This window comes from Danio aesculapii, chromosome 4, assembly GCF_903798145.1.
Source record: "Danio aesculapii chromosome 4, fDanAes4.1, whole genome shotgun sequence".
Lineage (NCBI taxonomy): Eukaryota > Metazoa > Chordata > Actinopteri > Cypriniformes > Danionidae > Danio > Danio aesculapii.
Genome location: NC_079438.1, coordinates 36,389,970 through 36,407,924, shown reverse-complemented (window position 1 = coordinate 36,407,924; position 17,955 = coordinate 36,389,970). Strand labels below are relative to the sequence as shown.

Sequence of the window (17,955 nt, the reverse complement as noted above, 5' to 3'; positions counted from 1 at the left end):
TTTTCTAGCTGGACAAGTCAAATGTATTCTATTTAAGAAGGAAATACACATGGAATTATATGTGCACTGATATTCAAACCTGAAGTTAATTATTGTAAATAACATTTAATTGCATTTAAATTTGACAAATATTTATTCAATTTCAATAATTTTAGAAAAATTTTAGCTTAAAAACACTTACAATTGTATCATTTAGAAGCTACATAATTTCAGGCAGTACAACAAATTAATTATTTATATAAATGATGTATGTTAGTTTTAGTTAGCTTTAAGTATTTTACGATATTTGCTGTATTTTAATTTAAATTTTAAGCTAAAACTAAATAATCTGTCCCTGACACACTTGCTTAAAATCTAAATTGACAATTAAAAGCAGCCCAACAAACTACAGTAATCTATGAATATAAATAATTGTTGTAGATACAATACTTTTTAAATATGTTAAAGGTGTATGCAAAATAAATGCATGGATCTATTTCCACACAAATTACAAACATTAAAAAAAGTTTATTAAAATGACAATTTTAGCATTTTAATAGCATTTTAAATTTTTTAATAGCATTTGTACTACCACTGTGATTTATTATATTTATTTTTTATAAAAGTTACTTTCTCAATTACAAATATTTTATACTCTTTCGTTTATTCAAACAAACAATTATCTACATAATTAAAGGCATCTGAAAAAAACATTGTCGAATTATCAACTCAGTCTCATTGAAAATACATTAGCTAATAATAGCCTTAGCTTACATTTTTTCAAAATGGAAAATACATTGCTCTGGATACATTTAATTGCACATTTCCATTGAAAAAACCACTAGAGGGCACTGTCTACACTTTTGCAAATCTGAAATACATTACGTTTGTACGTTTCAATACCCGTTTCAAACTTATTTAAAAATTCTGACATTAGAAACTTATTCTACACTGTAAAACCCAACAGTCAACTTTATCAAATGAAATGAGTGTAGTTAACTCAAAATTTACTGAAAGTTAATTCTATTCATTTGAAAGAAATTTTGAATTCAGTGTTGAAGTTAATGAGTTAATTAAATACCTCATTACTTCAACTTAAATGCAGCAAGTTCACAGTACTCATATAGATTTGTTTTTTAACTCAAATAGTTTGTTGCAATCATTTTGAGTTGCCTTAACTTATTGGGTTTTATAGTACTCGGTTAGAGTTCTCTTCATTTATTGGGTTTTACTGTGCTCAAATTGATTTATTTCTTCAAATGTACCAAGCCCACAGTACTCATTAGGATTAGTTTTTGAACTTAAATGGTTTGTTCCAGTCGTTTTGAGTTGCCTTAACTTATTGGGTTTTACAGTACTCAGTTGGTTAGAGTTCTCTTCATTTATTGGGTTTTACTGTGCTCAAATTGCTTCATTTACTCAAATGTATCAAGTTCACAGTATTCATTAGGATTAGTGTTTTAACTTAAATAGTTTGTTCCAATCGGTTTCCTCAAACGGTTTGAGTTACCTTAACCTTTTGGGGTTTACCTTGTATTAGAAATCACAGACATAATTAATTTGTTCTGTGGTACTTATTAGAAGTTGTGCAAATAACTGCACAAAAATAATCCTTCATTCGTTAATATGTCCCTGTAAATACTATTAGTGTGAAAAGGAACAAAAGTTGTCATTATACTGTCTGTCCCATATCATTCATTATAACTAGAAACTGCAGTCAAATGTATGTTTAAGTATAGCTTCACAAAAATGTAGGCTGAAGCACGTACTTTATCCCCAATGAGTCTGTGTTGCCAATTATATAAATAAAATAAATTTCTAGCAGTTTTAATATATTGTGATCTTATGTGACAGCTGATAATGACAACAGGTAGAAAATGTGCTAAGTTTGTCGTATAATAAAATGTTTAAAAAAATTCAATCTTATTAACTCCATTTCATTATTCAAAACACCTATTTTTTAAAATGTTAGCATTCAAATATCCCTCAAAAGTCTTCATAAAAATGCATCCAGCCCAAAATACTTGGAATACAATGGATAATAACTTTACCAGTGGGGAAACAGCAACATGTCACAAAGTGATATATGCAGTCTTCCTGCGCTACTTCTGACAAATATTTATGCTTGAGCCCTTCTGAGGGTCTGTGCATGCCTGTGTTTAAACTGGGGTTTGCACCACTGATTTCCCCTGTTGTTTTATTTGTATCTAAGGACCTGTAGCATTGTCCCTTGTCATGTAGTTAGGAATCTACCCTTGATAGTATCATCCACGCGTGACTTCACATCATCCGAAACCATCTGAACCATTAGGGAAACACTGAGGCGTTTCTTTAGCCGAGCTGTAAATGATATAAAGACATGTTTATAGAGCTCCTTCTTGTTAATTCGGCCTGATCTGGATGTGAACCGTAAGCTGTCAAAACGTCTATTCACTTTTGTGTAAGAAAACGTACGTCCCATGAATCTACCAGCGAATACAAGCCAAAAGAGGATAATGTTGATATGTGACACAGAATAAAAAAGATATATTAATGGCAAACCTATAAAAAATGGGAGGAGCTGACGGTGGGGTGTGTGCTGTGATTTTACTGCAGTTACTCTTGAAGGGTCTGTGTGTGCTCATGTTAACCGAGAGCTCAAGCAGCTGCTGTTTTCACACACTTCGCCAAGTTTCTAACTGCTCCCCTGGCACTGCTTTTCTTTCCCTGCTCATCCCTCTCTCTTTTTTTCTGGGCTAGATCATGTGCATTTGATTTGGCGTCATTTTAGTTTGGGTTTCCTGGAGTCTTAAGACAGGCCTTGAATTCCAGACCTACATAAACTTCCTAAATTATAGGTTCGAATTGATATATTAAAGTCAGCTTCATTTTAATTGGCATTGGCAATTCTAAAATGGATTAAACAAACATTTGAGCTTGCTAATAGAATTTGGTGGGATCTTAGGGCTCATCTATTGCTGATTTTAAGATGTGGGAATCAATCTGATCACAAAATCTGTCATAATTTACTCATCCTCCACCTTTCTTTCTTCTGTTGAACACAAATTATATACTGGAGAATGTTGAGAGGAAAAAAACAGCCATTGACTTCCATAGTATTTTTTGTTCCCACTATGTATGCGAGTGGCTGCTGTTTTCCAATATACTTCAGAATATCTTGTTTCGTGTTCGACAGAAGTTTAAAACCACTTGAGTGTGAGAAAATGGTGAGGAAATTTTACATTTTGACACATTTTCCACACATTTGTAATGCTGATTTGACAGTCATTCAAGAAATCTGCTTTCTTAGCAGAAGTGCACGTTGAGCGAATGGAGCAACCCCAATAAGATTTATGCTTCTGTTGATAGATGCCCACTCTATACTTAACACTCCATAAGGAAATGTTATAAGTGCAAAATTATTTATGAATCACAATCGTTTGAGCAAATGATAAATTGTCTTACTGCTCAATATTTTTTCAAGATTACAGGTGATGGCATGATTTATTAAAAACTCTATTTGTGTTAATCAAGAATGTATGTAAGTCATATCTGAGCTTTGACTGTATTAGTCACTAACATACTATAATGATGAATAATGAATGGGTCACCCTATGGTCTTTCTGGATTGCAAGTGCAGTACAATGTGTCATGGGTTTGTTCATCCATAGTATTCATTATGACATTATGGGTCATCATGCTAAAAACCAGGTTCTCAGTGGTTCCATTTTACAGTTCCGTAATTTTTAGTGGATAATTCATTCTTTCATTTATTTTACTTTGGCTTATTCCTTTATTTATCAGGGGTCGCCACAGCAGAATGAACCGCCAACTATTTCGGCATATGTTTTACGCAGTGGATGCCCTTCCAGCTGCAACCCAGTACTGGGGAACACCCATTCACTTTTGCATTCACTCACACACTCATACACTACGGACAATTTTGTTTACCTAATTCACCTATAGCGCATGTCTTTGGAAAGTGGGGTAAACTGGAGCATCTGGAGGAAACGCATGCCAATCCACACAGAAATGCCAACTGGCCCAGTCGGGACTCGAACCACCGACCTTCTTGCTGTGAAGCAACAGTGCTAACCACTGAGCCACCATGCTGCCCTTCTAGTGGATGAGAATCAAAGGGGTCTCACACACACCAGATGTGAAGTGCACATTCAGTTTGGACTATATGTGGTGGACCATAATTTAGGTGCACAATATATTCTGTGTTGATGCTGTTAAATGATTGCACTTCCGGTGCTACCTTTTACCATTTTTAACCAAACACAACTTATTGATATAGGATGCCACATTGTGAATTTCTTGGTTATAATTTTCAGTAGACTACCCACATTGATTCTTAACAGCCCCTGTACAATTCCACGCTGAAAAATGGATGCTTGATGGAATCCTGTGCCTATATTTACCAATACCTGTAAGCTCTATAAGTAACTGAGGTCTAAAAGCATCTTCCTATCACTAGAAAAACAGTCAATAAGTATTTCACTTTGACTAAAAATGAAAACTTATACTCCTCACAATCACTGCACTGTTTAACATTTGCACATTTAAAATTTGCACATATTCATTGCACTGCATTGCACTGATTCTCTTATTTTAACTGTACATACCCACTGCACATAGACATTTGTAATTATGTACACACCCACTGTACATATACATTTGTAATTGTTTATCTATCTCACTTCTGATTATTAATAGCAACCTGCACATATATTCATTCATTGTAAATCTCTGTTCATAGCTAATACAACCTGTATATAATGTTCATAGTACATCCATCTGTAAATATCACCATAGTTTTTCTATAACTGCACTTTATAATTTATACCTGTATCCTACACCTGCTGCTATTGCACTGCTGGTTATACCTGAACTGCATTTCGTTGCCTTGTACGTGTACATGTGTAATGACAATAAAGTTGAATCTAATCTGAATCGAATCTAAAACCAAAAGCTACACAAGTGTGTCATCGTATCAGTATTATATATTTTTAATTTTGTTGTGATAAAAATAGCTTACTGAGGGCAATCCTCTGACGTTATTGACGCAGAATGCACTGCAAAGTGCACACCTAAAATAATGGGGCAGCTATAGTATAAATTATGAATATATGTAGTATAAAAAGTTGGATTCTTTGAATAATGTAAATCTTTCATCGGATTTTCCATTATATATTTTACTAACAGACATCATTAACAGTTACTGGGGTTTTTTACAAGGCGTTTGAAAAAAAACTAAACACGCACGCACGCACGCACACACACACACACAGACAGACAGACAGACAGACAGACAGACAGACAGACAGACAGACAGACAGACAGACAGACAGACAGACAGACAGACAGACAGACAGACAGACAGACAGACAGACAGATAGATAGATAGATAGATAGATAGATAGATAGATAGATAGATAGATAGATAGATAGATTACAATGTATGGTTCTTCACCCAATAAAGGATTAAGTCATTTAAGTCCCTAGGATTCCTGAAGGAGGATTCTATTCTCATAAAATTATATTTAAAATACGTTCAGTGTAACGTTTAACTTCTATAATCAATGATCTTTGTCTCTTTTGTTCTCAGCATGGATGTGGGAACTTCTTAAGAGTGATCCAGCCTTATAACAGGACTCATCTGTTCATCTGCGGCAGTGGAGCCTACAGCCCAGTGTGTGCATATGTTAACCGTGGCAGACGTCCTGAGGTCAGTTTACACTCGCTAATGAAAAGCAGACTGATTTATTTCAGGTTCACCTTGATTTTACAACTTCTGCTGGATTGAGAAATGGACAGTAGGTCGACTCTTCTCTAAGTCGAGTTTCTGTAATGCTCCAATGAGTTGTAAAGTTCATTATATACATCCTTTGAAAAGTCCATGACAATTTAGATCAGCATGGGAATGAGAGATGTTATTGGTTAAAGTAAAAATATTACCAGATGACATGAAACCAAATGAGAAAAGGTAAGAGATTACAAATGAGAGGATAGTGAATATGATGAATTGTGATGATGTGGAAAAAAAGACCAGATGCTAAAACAAAAAGATGGGAGAGGAGGTGAAATGAAAGATTAACAAAAAGGAGTGGAGCGACCAGCTGAGGAAATACAGATGAGACAAAATCTAATGCAAATGGAATTAAATGTTGAAAGGCACAACAAGGCAAGAAGAGGCAAAACAAGATATGACAAGACAGTGATGAGTGAGGCAGGATAAAACAAGAAAAAGTGTGAACCAGATGGATAAGACATGAGAAAACAAACAGTGACATGAGATGGGAATAAATCCTTAAATATTAAAGGAGAATAAAAGAGACCAGACAAGATAAAACAAGCTTATATTTTCAAAAAGTAAACAGATATTAGAAAAGATGAGAAAAGAAATGCAAATTAAGGATAGAACCTGCTAAATAAGACAACATGAGACCCAAATGAGATCAAACTAAATTAAAACAAGCCACAACGTAATGTGATATGTGAATACAAACAATGTTAAAAATAGAAGATTAAAGACAGATCACAGGAGTAAAAACCTTGAAGTTTCTAGATGAGCAGAGATGAGACCAGATGAGATACAATACAATACAGATGAGACAAGACTACAGTACATGGAATGGAAGAGAGGAGATGAGAAGACGAGACTAGATAAAACTAGATGAGATGAGACAGAATGAGACTGATTCGAGATGAGACTAGAAAAGATGATTTATGATGACACAAAATAGGATGAGGTGAGATGAGACTAGATGAGATGATTTGAGGTAAGACTAAATTGGATGAGGTGAGATGAGATGAGACTAGACTAGATGAGATTAGAAGTGACTACATGAGATGAGACCAGATAAGACTAGATGAGATGAGACAAGACAAGGCAACTATACATGGAAGAGATTAAATGTGAAGACAAAACTAAATGAGACCAGATGAGATGATATGAGATTAGATGAGATTGCATGAGACTGATTTGAGATGAGACTATATGAGGCGGGAGATTGGATGAGACTGATTTGAGATGAGACTAGATAAGACTAGATGAGATGAGATCAGATGAGACTGATTTGAGATGAGACTAGATAAGACTAGATGAGATGAGATCAGATGAGACTGATTCGAGATGAGACTAGATAAGACTAGATGAGATTGGATGAGACTAGACGAGATGAGATTGGATAAGACTAGATGAGATGAGATTGGATAAGACTGATTTGAGATGAGACTAGATAAGACTAGATGAGATGAGACTAATTCGAGATGAGACTAGATGAGATGAGATTGGATAAGATTGATTTGAGATGAGACTAGTTGAGATGATTCAATATGACACTAGATTGGATGAGGTGAGATGAAACTTGACAAGATTAAATGAGACGAGATAAGACTACATGAGATGAGACAAGATAAGATGAGATGAAACTAGGTGGTATGAGACTAGATGATATGAGATTAGATAGAATTAGAGTGAGTAAGTTTGGATGAGACTGATTCGAGATGACATTAGATGAGTTGACATTGGATGAGACTGATTTGAGATGAGACTAGATGAGATGATTCAAGATGGCACCAGATTGGTTTAGATGAGATGAGACTAGATGAGAACAGATGAGACTAGCCAAGATTAGATGACACCACACGAGATGAGACTAGATAAAATGAGATTAGACAAAACTAGGTGATATTAAACTAGATGACATGAGACAAAGCTAGATGAGATAGTAATAGTTGAGATGATTGAGACCTGACTAGATGAGATGACATGAGATGAGAGAAGAAAAAATAACTTGGTGGGAGAAATGGCAAGACATGGCATATGATATGAGAATATATTACAAATGATAATTATTTAAAGACAAAAAATTAAAGGAGATGAAATGAGACCAGGTGAGGTTAGCTGAGACTATAAGAAATTAAACAAAATGAGATGTGGCAAGAATTGACAAGCAAAATTAGATGAACAAATGAAACAAGACAAAATGACAACCAGATGAGATGACACGACAGAAGACAAACCAACCATGAGACGTGAATACAAACAACATTAAAAATAACACATTACAAAATGAGGCAGAACTAAATGAAAAGAGAAGAGACTAGAGGAGATAAGACTAGACAAAGAAGAGGCAAGATACATATCAAGCTGAGACAAAATAACACAAGAAGTCAATGACAAGGCAAACAGATAAGGGATGAGGAAAAAGGAGATGAGATTAGGAACAGAACTAAATGAGAACCAGATGAGATGAGATGATGTCACAACATGACGTGAATATATCCAATATTAAAGATTATTATAGACACATTACAAAATGAGACAAGAAAAAAAACCCTGAAAAAGTAGCGTAACGAAAGTAGAAAACAATATTGTAATATATCAATAATGATTGTAGAATTAGAAATGACACCAGATAAGATTAGATGCAATTTTTTAAAAAGAGAAGAGAAAAACAATGATGACAACAGGCAAGCGATGACAAGATTCCTTGCTTAGAAAAAGTGGAGGAAAAAAAAAACATGATCTGAAAAGAGAAAAAAATCCTTAGTTAAACAAAGGGGTGCCAATAAATTAAATGAGAATATGTATGCAAAAAATAAAAAATTTAAAAATTAAAAAGCAAGATGAGATTACAAGACATGGCAAGATAAATCTTTTTTTAAAAAAGAGAAGAGACAAGGTTATATTAAAAACAGTTCTGCTTGCCTGCAGCTTGTTTTCTATCATTCTTTTTTGTTTGAAAAGCATTTTACTTTCTCAACCCGTCCATGTTCATCTCTCTTGGCTGCACACCAGCTGGACTATTACAGCAAAAAAAAAAAAAAAACTCAACTCAATGGAGTGACCTGTGCCCTCTGAAAGTGTGCAGTGGAGCTTTGTGACATAACAATGATGGGGCCACCCTGGAGTCACCATGTGACCCACATCGCTGCCTGTTGTTTTGTGTGATGTAAAGAGCTGGTACATTAGTTAATGAACATACGAGTCCCTGTGATAAATTAGCAGCTGTATGTCCTGTCGAAGGCTCCCTCTACGTCTCTGGTTTCTCTCATGTCACGTGACTGGCCAATAAAGGAGAGGACTGGCAGTCAGAAACCTGAAAGCCTCTAATTCAACAAACTGGAAGACAGGCAGATCTCCAAAACTAATGCGTGCTAGGAAATTGCTAAAAACTATTTTTATCTATATTGGCTGTTGCACATGTCTGATCCATCTGATTGTTGGAAATAAATTTGATGATGGGAAATGGGATACAATTATAGCATATTTGGAGTCATTTATATTTTTTTAAAACTTTGATTATTATCAAACTGAAGTCTAGTCAATTTCAGCTAACTTTGGGAAAGAATCTCATTCACAAGAAGAGAATATTTGAATTAAACATTGGGCACTGAGTACATTTACAGTACATGGACAGCAGTAATCTAAATATTTACCTTATTCTCAATTAGACAATAATTACAATTAAGGTGTTTACATACGTTATATTTATTTTTGTTTCAGGTTAGAGTAGTTTCGCTGCATTTGAGTTTACTGGACGGCCAGCTGTTTTGGGGAGCTTGAAGAGTAACATTAAGTAACGTTATAAAGATGCAATATTCTAGACATTACAAATTTAGAATGACCAACTTTTGCTACAGATAAAAGGGTCATTCCTTTGGCCTAAAATTTAGGCATTGTCCACGCGACAAATGATTTAGGTCCATCTGCAAAAGTTTATGATCATTTCTGAGTTTCAACCTGAAATTAACTTTTTGAATAATGGATTACAGTGTGGACAAAATCTCAAAATGGTGCCCAAATTCCACTTTTTGGAAGCAATGAACCACAATAACATATGACTGGAAGTAGGAAGAACCCCCCAAGCCGACTCACTCACTGATTGGCTCTTTTGGGTCTCCTTCCCTTATTGTCAAGCCCCTATCATATAATCATAATGCCACTGGATGATGACAGACCAGTCCTGTCCTGTAAACAATAACATGACAAAAATGGAAGCTTTATTCACATTGTTGTCTATTTTAACAGCCATCGTGCAGTAGCTAAATGCCAAGCGAAGCACATACTTCCTGTTTTTACTTAAATGGGCATCCCCAGAGTGTGTGTATGGTCATGTGATTCAGTGCTAAATGTGGATTTAGACTATTTCAAGTAAAAGTGCTAGTGTGGATGGGGATCCAAAACTAAAATGCATCAGTGTAAATGGGGCCTTAGTCTCCCAGTTAAATAGGTTTGTCAGATTATTAAGGAGATTATTAAGGAGATTACCACCTGGTCTGTACACCACCGACTGAGGGGTTTCTCAAGGTGTCCTTTAATTTTCATAAGAAACACATGATAAATGCTTTAAATGCTTTTTTACTCCTATTAGGATAACTTTAAATAAGACCAAGCAGTGTCCTCCAAAACGGAAACAAATGTAGGTTGTTCGCTGTTTTTGATGTCTACTGTACAAAATAACAGGAAACATATTATTTATCTTTATCAGGGAAAAAAATCCCCTAAAATACTGAGGTGCCATTTACCGCCAATATCATAGACCCCTAACCACAATAATAGACTGTGTTTACGAAATGTGAGCTTTTGTTATTTTTGGTGTTCTTGGCAGGAGCAAGTATTCCAGATCTCTTCTCGGGCAGAATCAGGGAAAGGGCGCTGCTCCTTCAACCCACAAGTCAACACCGTCTCAGTCATGCTCAGTGAGTCTTTTATGTCTTTATCCACAGGTGCCAATTTGTCTTCAACACTTTCTATAACACATTTTCTCTAGGATCTCTTTGTTCATGACCCCACAGTGTGACCAAACACCCTCATTTTGCGGTTGTCTGCACCCCCTTTCTGATGTGACAACTTTGGGTACTCAGTGGCGCCCCTTTAATCCTTTGAACTGTAATTGGCTAGTTGGTGTTGGGTTGCTGTTGACACAGCTATTAGGCTACATTACATGCACATCCATGCTTTCACACACCAGAGCCATTAGAAACAGCAACATAAACACTCTGGTGCTATTTTAGCACCACTGAAATACTATTATATGTTTGAGTAAATTTTTCTTTCATTTTTAAAAATTATTTATAAAGCCCATGCCAGCAATACACACAAAAAAAAAATTAAAGGAGTGGTCAACTACGATATGATATTTTAAACTTTAATTGATGTGTATTGTAGCTGTGTCAACATAAACAATATCTCTGAATGTAATAGACTCAAAGTTCAATGCAAAAGGGGTCATTGGCTTTTACAGAGTTAGCTTAGTAAAGGCTACAGCGAACCAAGTTTGGGGACTACAAAAAAAATACATCCAGGCTAGTGAGATCACAAGGGCTTTCGGTTACACACATTCACCACGCGCGCGCACACCCTGCACAGAGAAGGGCCATGGCTAGAGGTGCTGTAATGGTATAGCAGAGAAAGCTAAAATGCTGTCCAAATGCTTCTATTTCCTCAGAGCTTCTTCTGTTTCTGTATTTGGGCTTCCAAAGGACACGACACAAAGACAGAAGTGCTTACAGTTAAATTTTAATTATGTTCCACAAAATTAGAAAAATATATAACTCCAACAGACAAAAGTGTGGATACAAACTGTAATTATTAGTCAAAATTGATCAACTACATGCATAGTTTCTAGCGTTAACGGTACTGTATGTTGTAGCGAGGACGTAAACAAGGATGTAAACAATGGGAAATGCTGTTTGGCACTGCTAACAATTTAGCTACAAATTCATATTTATCAGTCAAACCGCTGTAAACAGCCACAATCTTCACCAGCGCTGCAGTGTCTCTCTATGCGGACGCTTTCAGTGCGTCCTACATCTCAAATAACAAACTCGCAAAAGATATAGGAACGTTTTCTTAATATATGTGAAAGACACTTATCAGATTTGATTTTAGAGAGTATTTGTGAAGTTCAGCTGTGTGCTCTTTATTTTTTTGCCTGATTCAGGTAGCTAACGTTGCTAACAGCTTCTCTGTTTACACAGCGCAGAAGTGCGCGCTTTTAGGGGAGCGACGTGGAGCTGATTCGTGAATCACAGCACATTATGTTAGCTGACCAATCAGAGCCTCTTGAGGGTGGGCCTTTCAGAGGAACTAGAAAATATAACAGTCATTTTCATGTTACCTGAGTAGCTGTATATATTCAAGTTAAGCTTGAACACACATTGCTTTGCATCTTATAAATACAACCAAGCCTTAAAAATACACAGTGGTCCACCCCTTTAAAGTAACTTAAATTGTTAAACTTAGCTTCTGAATATATTTTCAGGTTTTTGTTTAAGGAAACCATGTAAGATTCAGTTTAAAAAAATTGCATTGTTTTAATTTTTGTAATTTCATTTTGTAACTTTTTTACTAAACTTTTAATGCTTATAGTTGACAATTTCACAATATAAGCTCAAAATTCTAAGAATTACTATTTTGATAAAAGTTTAAGCATTGCTCGATGCTATGATTCTGAAAAGTCAGTGAAATGTGAGACATAAACCTGCAACTGTGAGAAAATTCAGTGCCCTTTGAACTTTCTAAAAAGCTTCGCAACTGCAGTTTTTCACGAATTATTATTTTAGTTTTAGTTTAGTGTATTGAGTTAAATAAGTGATAAATACTGCCATTGCCATTTTCAGATTATGTTTTTAAATTTTTTATGGTTCACATGGTTTATGGCCTAGTTCACATGGTTTATTTCTGCAACACTAAATATAACAATAAACAGGTTATCATTAATACACTCTAAAAATGTTGGGTTGTCACATATGGCAAACATTACATTAGTTCTTTCAATAAAATTTTTAATGTGTTGTGTAAATGTGTTTCTTTTAAATGTGTTTCTTTTAGTTTCCCTTGTTATTTAAAACAGTTTTTTGTTCCATTTACCTCTACATATTCTCTTCAACATAAGCAACAGAATTACTTCTTTGTTCCAAAAATTACAACAGAAAGTGACCGTAGGTCCTTTTAATACAAAGCTTCTTTTGACGAATAATTTTCCTTCTTCTTTTAGATCAATTAAGACATTTAGTCTTTTCAGCACTGATTTATCTTCTGTTTTTGGAAACAACTTGTAAATGTTATTAATATTGGTTTTAACTTAAATATTAATTTTATTTATTTGGATATCCTTTTGATCATATGTTTTAGTCTGCTCAGGCTTTTGACTGTGGGAAGTGTTTCAGGTGAAGTGTGCTGCTTGTTTGTTTGTTTGTTTGTTTGTTTGTTCTGTTTTAGCTTGTTATGATGTGTTGTACTATGTTTGATTTATGTACTTCTTGGGGACACCCTCGAAAATGAGATCAGAGGTTCATCTCAAGAGGCCATTTAATAAATTCAAATTCAATTACACTTTTTAACCCAATGGTTGGGTTTGTCCATATTTGGCCAAACACTGGGTTACAACAACTATTTTAGAGTGTCTGAGAGAAAGGTTTAAGTGTTCATTCCATTTAGTAAGAGTTCCTAAACGTCTAGACAGCATCAAAGACTAACTGTCCTTAACATGACAGCCTGCAGTGCACTCTGAATGACGTCCATCTACAGATTTCCATCATAAACTTGGCCCTTAGCCGTACCTGTCAAACCACAGGCCCCCAGTTAGATGGAGTGATGAAGTGGTGAAGTGGTGTATTGATGAAAAGAAGGAGAGCTTTAGAGAATGGAGATTTAAGAAGGTCATTTGTAGAGCAAACCGCAGAAAAATGTCTAGGCACAATAAATCCAAAATGTCTAACATTTAACCAACAAATCTGCACAGCCAGAAGCAGAAACCACAGTTTTTTTATGATTTAAATTAGATTTAGTGGGTTTACAAAATAAATGTTTTTTTATTATTATTAAATAGGGCAGTCAAACTTAATGTGTTAAAGAAAGTGATTAAAAGGTGATTCATTTAAGAGAGGATTGTTTTTTTTTATTCTAAGGCCTCTATTCATTTTAAACACAACATTTGCACTTTTTTAAATCACTAAATTTAATCTTTAAACAAACCACCACCACCAATAACAAGGAGTAAATAACAACAATGCAAATGGCCTCTTTCATAATGAACAAGAAAGAATTTCTTTACATCAAACACTACATCCATAAAGTGCAGGAAAAGTTTAACTGCAATGTTTTGGTATTTTATTGTATTAAATTTATTGGCCCGTTTCCACTGACTGGTACAGTACGGTACAGTACGGGTCGGTACGGGTCATCTTTATCAGGTTTCCACTGCCTAAAGGGTACCAAGGGTAAGACAGAAAGTTTCAGTCTATGTCATTCTCGCTCGAGGAAATGTTAAAGTAAAGCTGTACGGGTCATTCACATATCATATGAGAAGCACTACTCACAAAACAGATGCTCTATACATATAAATACTTGTGTATAAATGTTTATTACTAACTTTTCTATGAACATAATTTGATTACTGCAGACCAATGACAGTGCGAAATAGCCTACTGTAATGTCTGCCATTATATGAAATAAATAAATAAATAAATGCAACATATGAACACATACAGACCCGTACAGTCTCTGATATGTTACCAATTACAGAAAAACTACACACAGCATACAGTACATTTAGTCCTTATTTGAGTTTAAAAACGACATACAAAATATAGCCCAGAGTATGTGCAAACCTCTCATCTATGTCTGTAATCTTCACCAGTACATGTAGCCTCTGTTAGAAAGTAATTCAGTCATTCGAAGTTCATAATAGTCCAAAAGGCGAAGATAAACATGGCAGTTTGTTCATGATTCAGGTTGCTTAAACAATTCTTGCTTGCAAAAAGTTGCTCCTGGTTTTGTTTTTCCTGGCTTTGTTTTTTCACGCTTCGCTCTCACATTTGTCTTTTTTTGAGAGGATCAGATGTCAGAAGCACTTCAATAATCACGCACACGTTATTATCATCAGCTCAAGAAGTTTGTTATTTTAAATATAGACCTGCGGCGAGCGATTGTGAACTCCCTGGAGAAAGTGAAACCACTCGCACGTTAGACGGCATCGTAAAACAAAAACACTGTACTGTAACTAAAATAGTTTGGTTACCGACAGTCTTCAAAATGTTATCTCTTTTGTTCAGGAAGTCAAACTATTGTATTTTAGGAAAACCATGTCTTTAAGAGAAACTTTATTTATTAAAACTTAGAGAAAAAGATATAATAAAAATTTAAGATTGTGTTAAAACTTGGCAGGTTTGATTAAAACTGTTGCGATTGAATTTTTGGGTTTGTGTTTTTGAGTTTAGACTTAAAAAAGTCATTGTGAACACAAAATAAACAAGGACTGAATGCATCATTACATTTTTTTTTTGTCAAACTAATTAAAAGAATGGAATTACAAAAGTAATCACATGCTTAAAGCTAATTACCTCACTTTAATTGCATAACATTAAATTAATTTTAATCGATTGTCTTGCCTATAATTAATCATCCTCCCTATTTATTCAAGAATTAATAAAAATCTTAAGTTTACACAAGCTTTAAGCAAAAGATTTTCACTGGCCTTGCAAAATCTGTATAAAGTGACTGAGTTGATTTTCTGTTTGTGTCTGTGGTCAGATCAGGAGTTATTCTCTGGCATGTACATTGACTTCATGGGGACAGACGCGGCTATCTTCAGAAGCCTAACCACAAGAAACCCTGTGCGGACGGACCAGCATAACTCCAAATGGCTGAGTGGTACAAACCATACATACTGTTTTATCCATTTATGAACACTGTTCTGTCCGAAAACTGCTCATAACGTTTCACTTGAAACTATAAATAATTATTTATGTGTAGCGTTAAATGACATGTTCAGGTTCCGCGCAATTTGAGTAAAATAATACACAAACCACACAGTCTTTTTTTGCCTACGTCAAAGGAAATGTCTGAGGAAAGAATATACTCAATATCCGTTTAATTTTGCCGGGAAAATGAAAACATATTCCACATGCATGATGATTTTCTCAAAGGGTCAGGTTATCTTTTGTGTGATAAAATCCAAATACACAATAAAATGCATATTTTGTCTGGAAGTGTGAAATACATTTTCTTAACACCAGGAGCTCCATTTTTATAAACGCAGACATTAGCACCACACAGAGATGTTTGATTCTTTAGGAAAGAAATTATACAGTACGCTGTTTTTATTTCTCTTGTGGTTTATGTAGAGCAAATTGAGTGTTTAAGCTGGAGTTTTCTTCTGTTTTGACCAGAGCCACTGTTCATTGATGCTCAATTGATCCCTGATGGATCAGACCCCAACGACGCCAAACTGTACTTTTTTCTGCGGGAGCGACTCACAGACACCAGTGGAAACACTAAAAACATTCATGCCATGGTGGCTCGAGTGTGTCCTGTAAGTCTCTGTATGTGTTGTTGATTGTGTTTAACATTTATTTTCACATTTGAAATAGTTAAGCTTTGGTCTTTCTAAAACCTCAGTTTTAGAAATCCTGGACTATCTTGCTTTATGCAGTATTAATCACTTTCCGACTGAAGATGTTTTTATTGATAAGTCCTTAAAATAAGTGTTGATTGAACCCCATCTCATGATGCTCAGAGATTCTAACACTTACATCTCACACTGCAGATGTTAAATATATGCTATCTATCCATCCAAAGATGTGAATAAGACAGTACTCGCAAAATTGTTTTATTGCATAAAACATTTACAAATAAAGCATTGTTTCCATCCAAGTCAAAGAGAGCAAAAACATCACTTCCCCATAAACTATCACAGAATATGGATTTGCTGTGGTAGAAGAAGCCACCGTGGGCCTTTTTTTCTTATATAATGAATTACTTGCGCCTCAGAAGATGAAACACAAAGAAAGCACAATGGCTTTTGGAGGCGCAAGATGCTGTTTGTGAGCCTATCCTCTCAAGACCATTTTGGAGGTAATAATACTGAACAAGAGATTTTAAAATGATCAAAATAACATTTCTGATGTTGTGCAATGTGGTCGGTGGACTGGTTTGTCCATCAATGCCGTCCCATCACACCTATTTTTGTTATCATGTGATTTATTAAAACAAAATTGTATATCAATCATAGTTTATGCACATTTTTTCTCATACAGGATTTAAATTCACTCAGTTGAATGCATGTTTTTTATGCACATTCTCAAAATGAATGCACATCTTGGCACTTCCATTTAGCATTTTTTATGAGAAAAAAATAAGTGTATGTAACATTGCTAGTATAGTCCAGGTAACAATCTGTGCTACGTTATTTTACCCCTGCGTGTTTAAAATGATGACAACTTGTAAAAACAATGTAAATGCCCTTATTGTTACAGTTTGCAAGTTGCAGTGCTATTCTGGAAGGTCCAATGTTAATGTTCAGAACATTACATGTCTGCATATTATTTGTAAAGACTAATATGATCACTAATTACAGTATATTAATAAATGTGTTGATCTACTGTAAATTAATTTAAGTATTTGTAAATTGTTTTTAGAATGACACTGGTGGTCAACGCAGTCTGGTGAATAAGTGGACCACGTTTCTCAAGGCTCGAATGGTGTGTTCAGTTCTAGAGGAGGACGGTACTGAGACACACTTTGATGAGCTTGGTGAGACAATAAGCGCATGCATACACACACACGCACACACACACACACGCACGCTTGCACGCACGCGCTCCATAAACCAGTTCACACATGGTATTCAGATTTTTTGTCAGTTTGTTCACAAGCTGACAAGTTTAACATTCAATGAAGAAGAATAATGTCACTTAATTGCTCCCAGTTTATTGTTTATTCGAAGGTAGTCCCATAATTTATGCAAAGTAAATAAAATTTACACTTAAAGGAATGTTTTGTTTTGGTTTCAAGTTTAATTTAGGGACATAATTTAGTCAATGGTGTTTGACCACACAAGATACATGTGGTGAAAATTATGTCAATGCATTTTTTTAATAAAAATAAATAAAAAACTATAAAAATGCAAGTATCTTGGAATATCTAAATAATCAGCATACTGTACATTTTTTCCAATATTTTTATCCAAGATCCAGACA

At 34.9% G+C, this 17,955-nt stretch overlaps 1 protein-coding gene across 1 annotated transcript in view; it reads left to right on the top strand.

The window, feature by feature from the left end:
• sema3c (sema domain, immunoglobulin domain (Ig), short basic domain, secreted, (semaphorin) 3C) overlaps positions 1-17,955 on the top strand; it is an 88,985-nt gene that overhangs the window by 46,950 nt on the left and 24,080 nt on the right. The window contains exons 5-9 of the mRNA XM_056455556.1: positions 5,570-5,689; positions 10,581-10,671; positions 15,509-15,628; positions 16,147-16,289; positions 17,395-17,509. Of these exons, the coding sequence (XP_056311531.1) occupies positions 5,570-5,689; positions 10,581-10,671; positions 15,509-15,628; positions 16,147-16,289; positions 17,395-17,509 (589 nt within the window). The remainder of the gene's footprint in view (positions 1-5,569; positions 5,690-10,580; positions 10,672-15,508; positions 15,629-16,146; positions 16,290-17,394; positions 17,510-17,955) is intronic.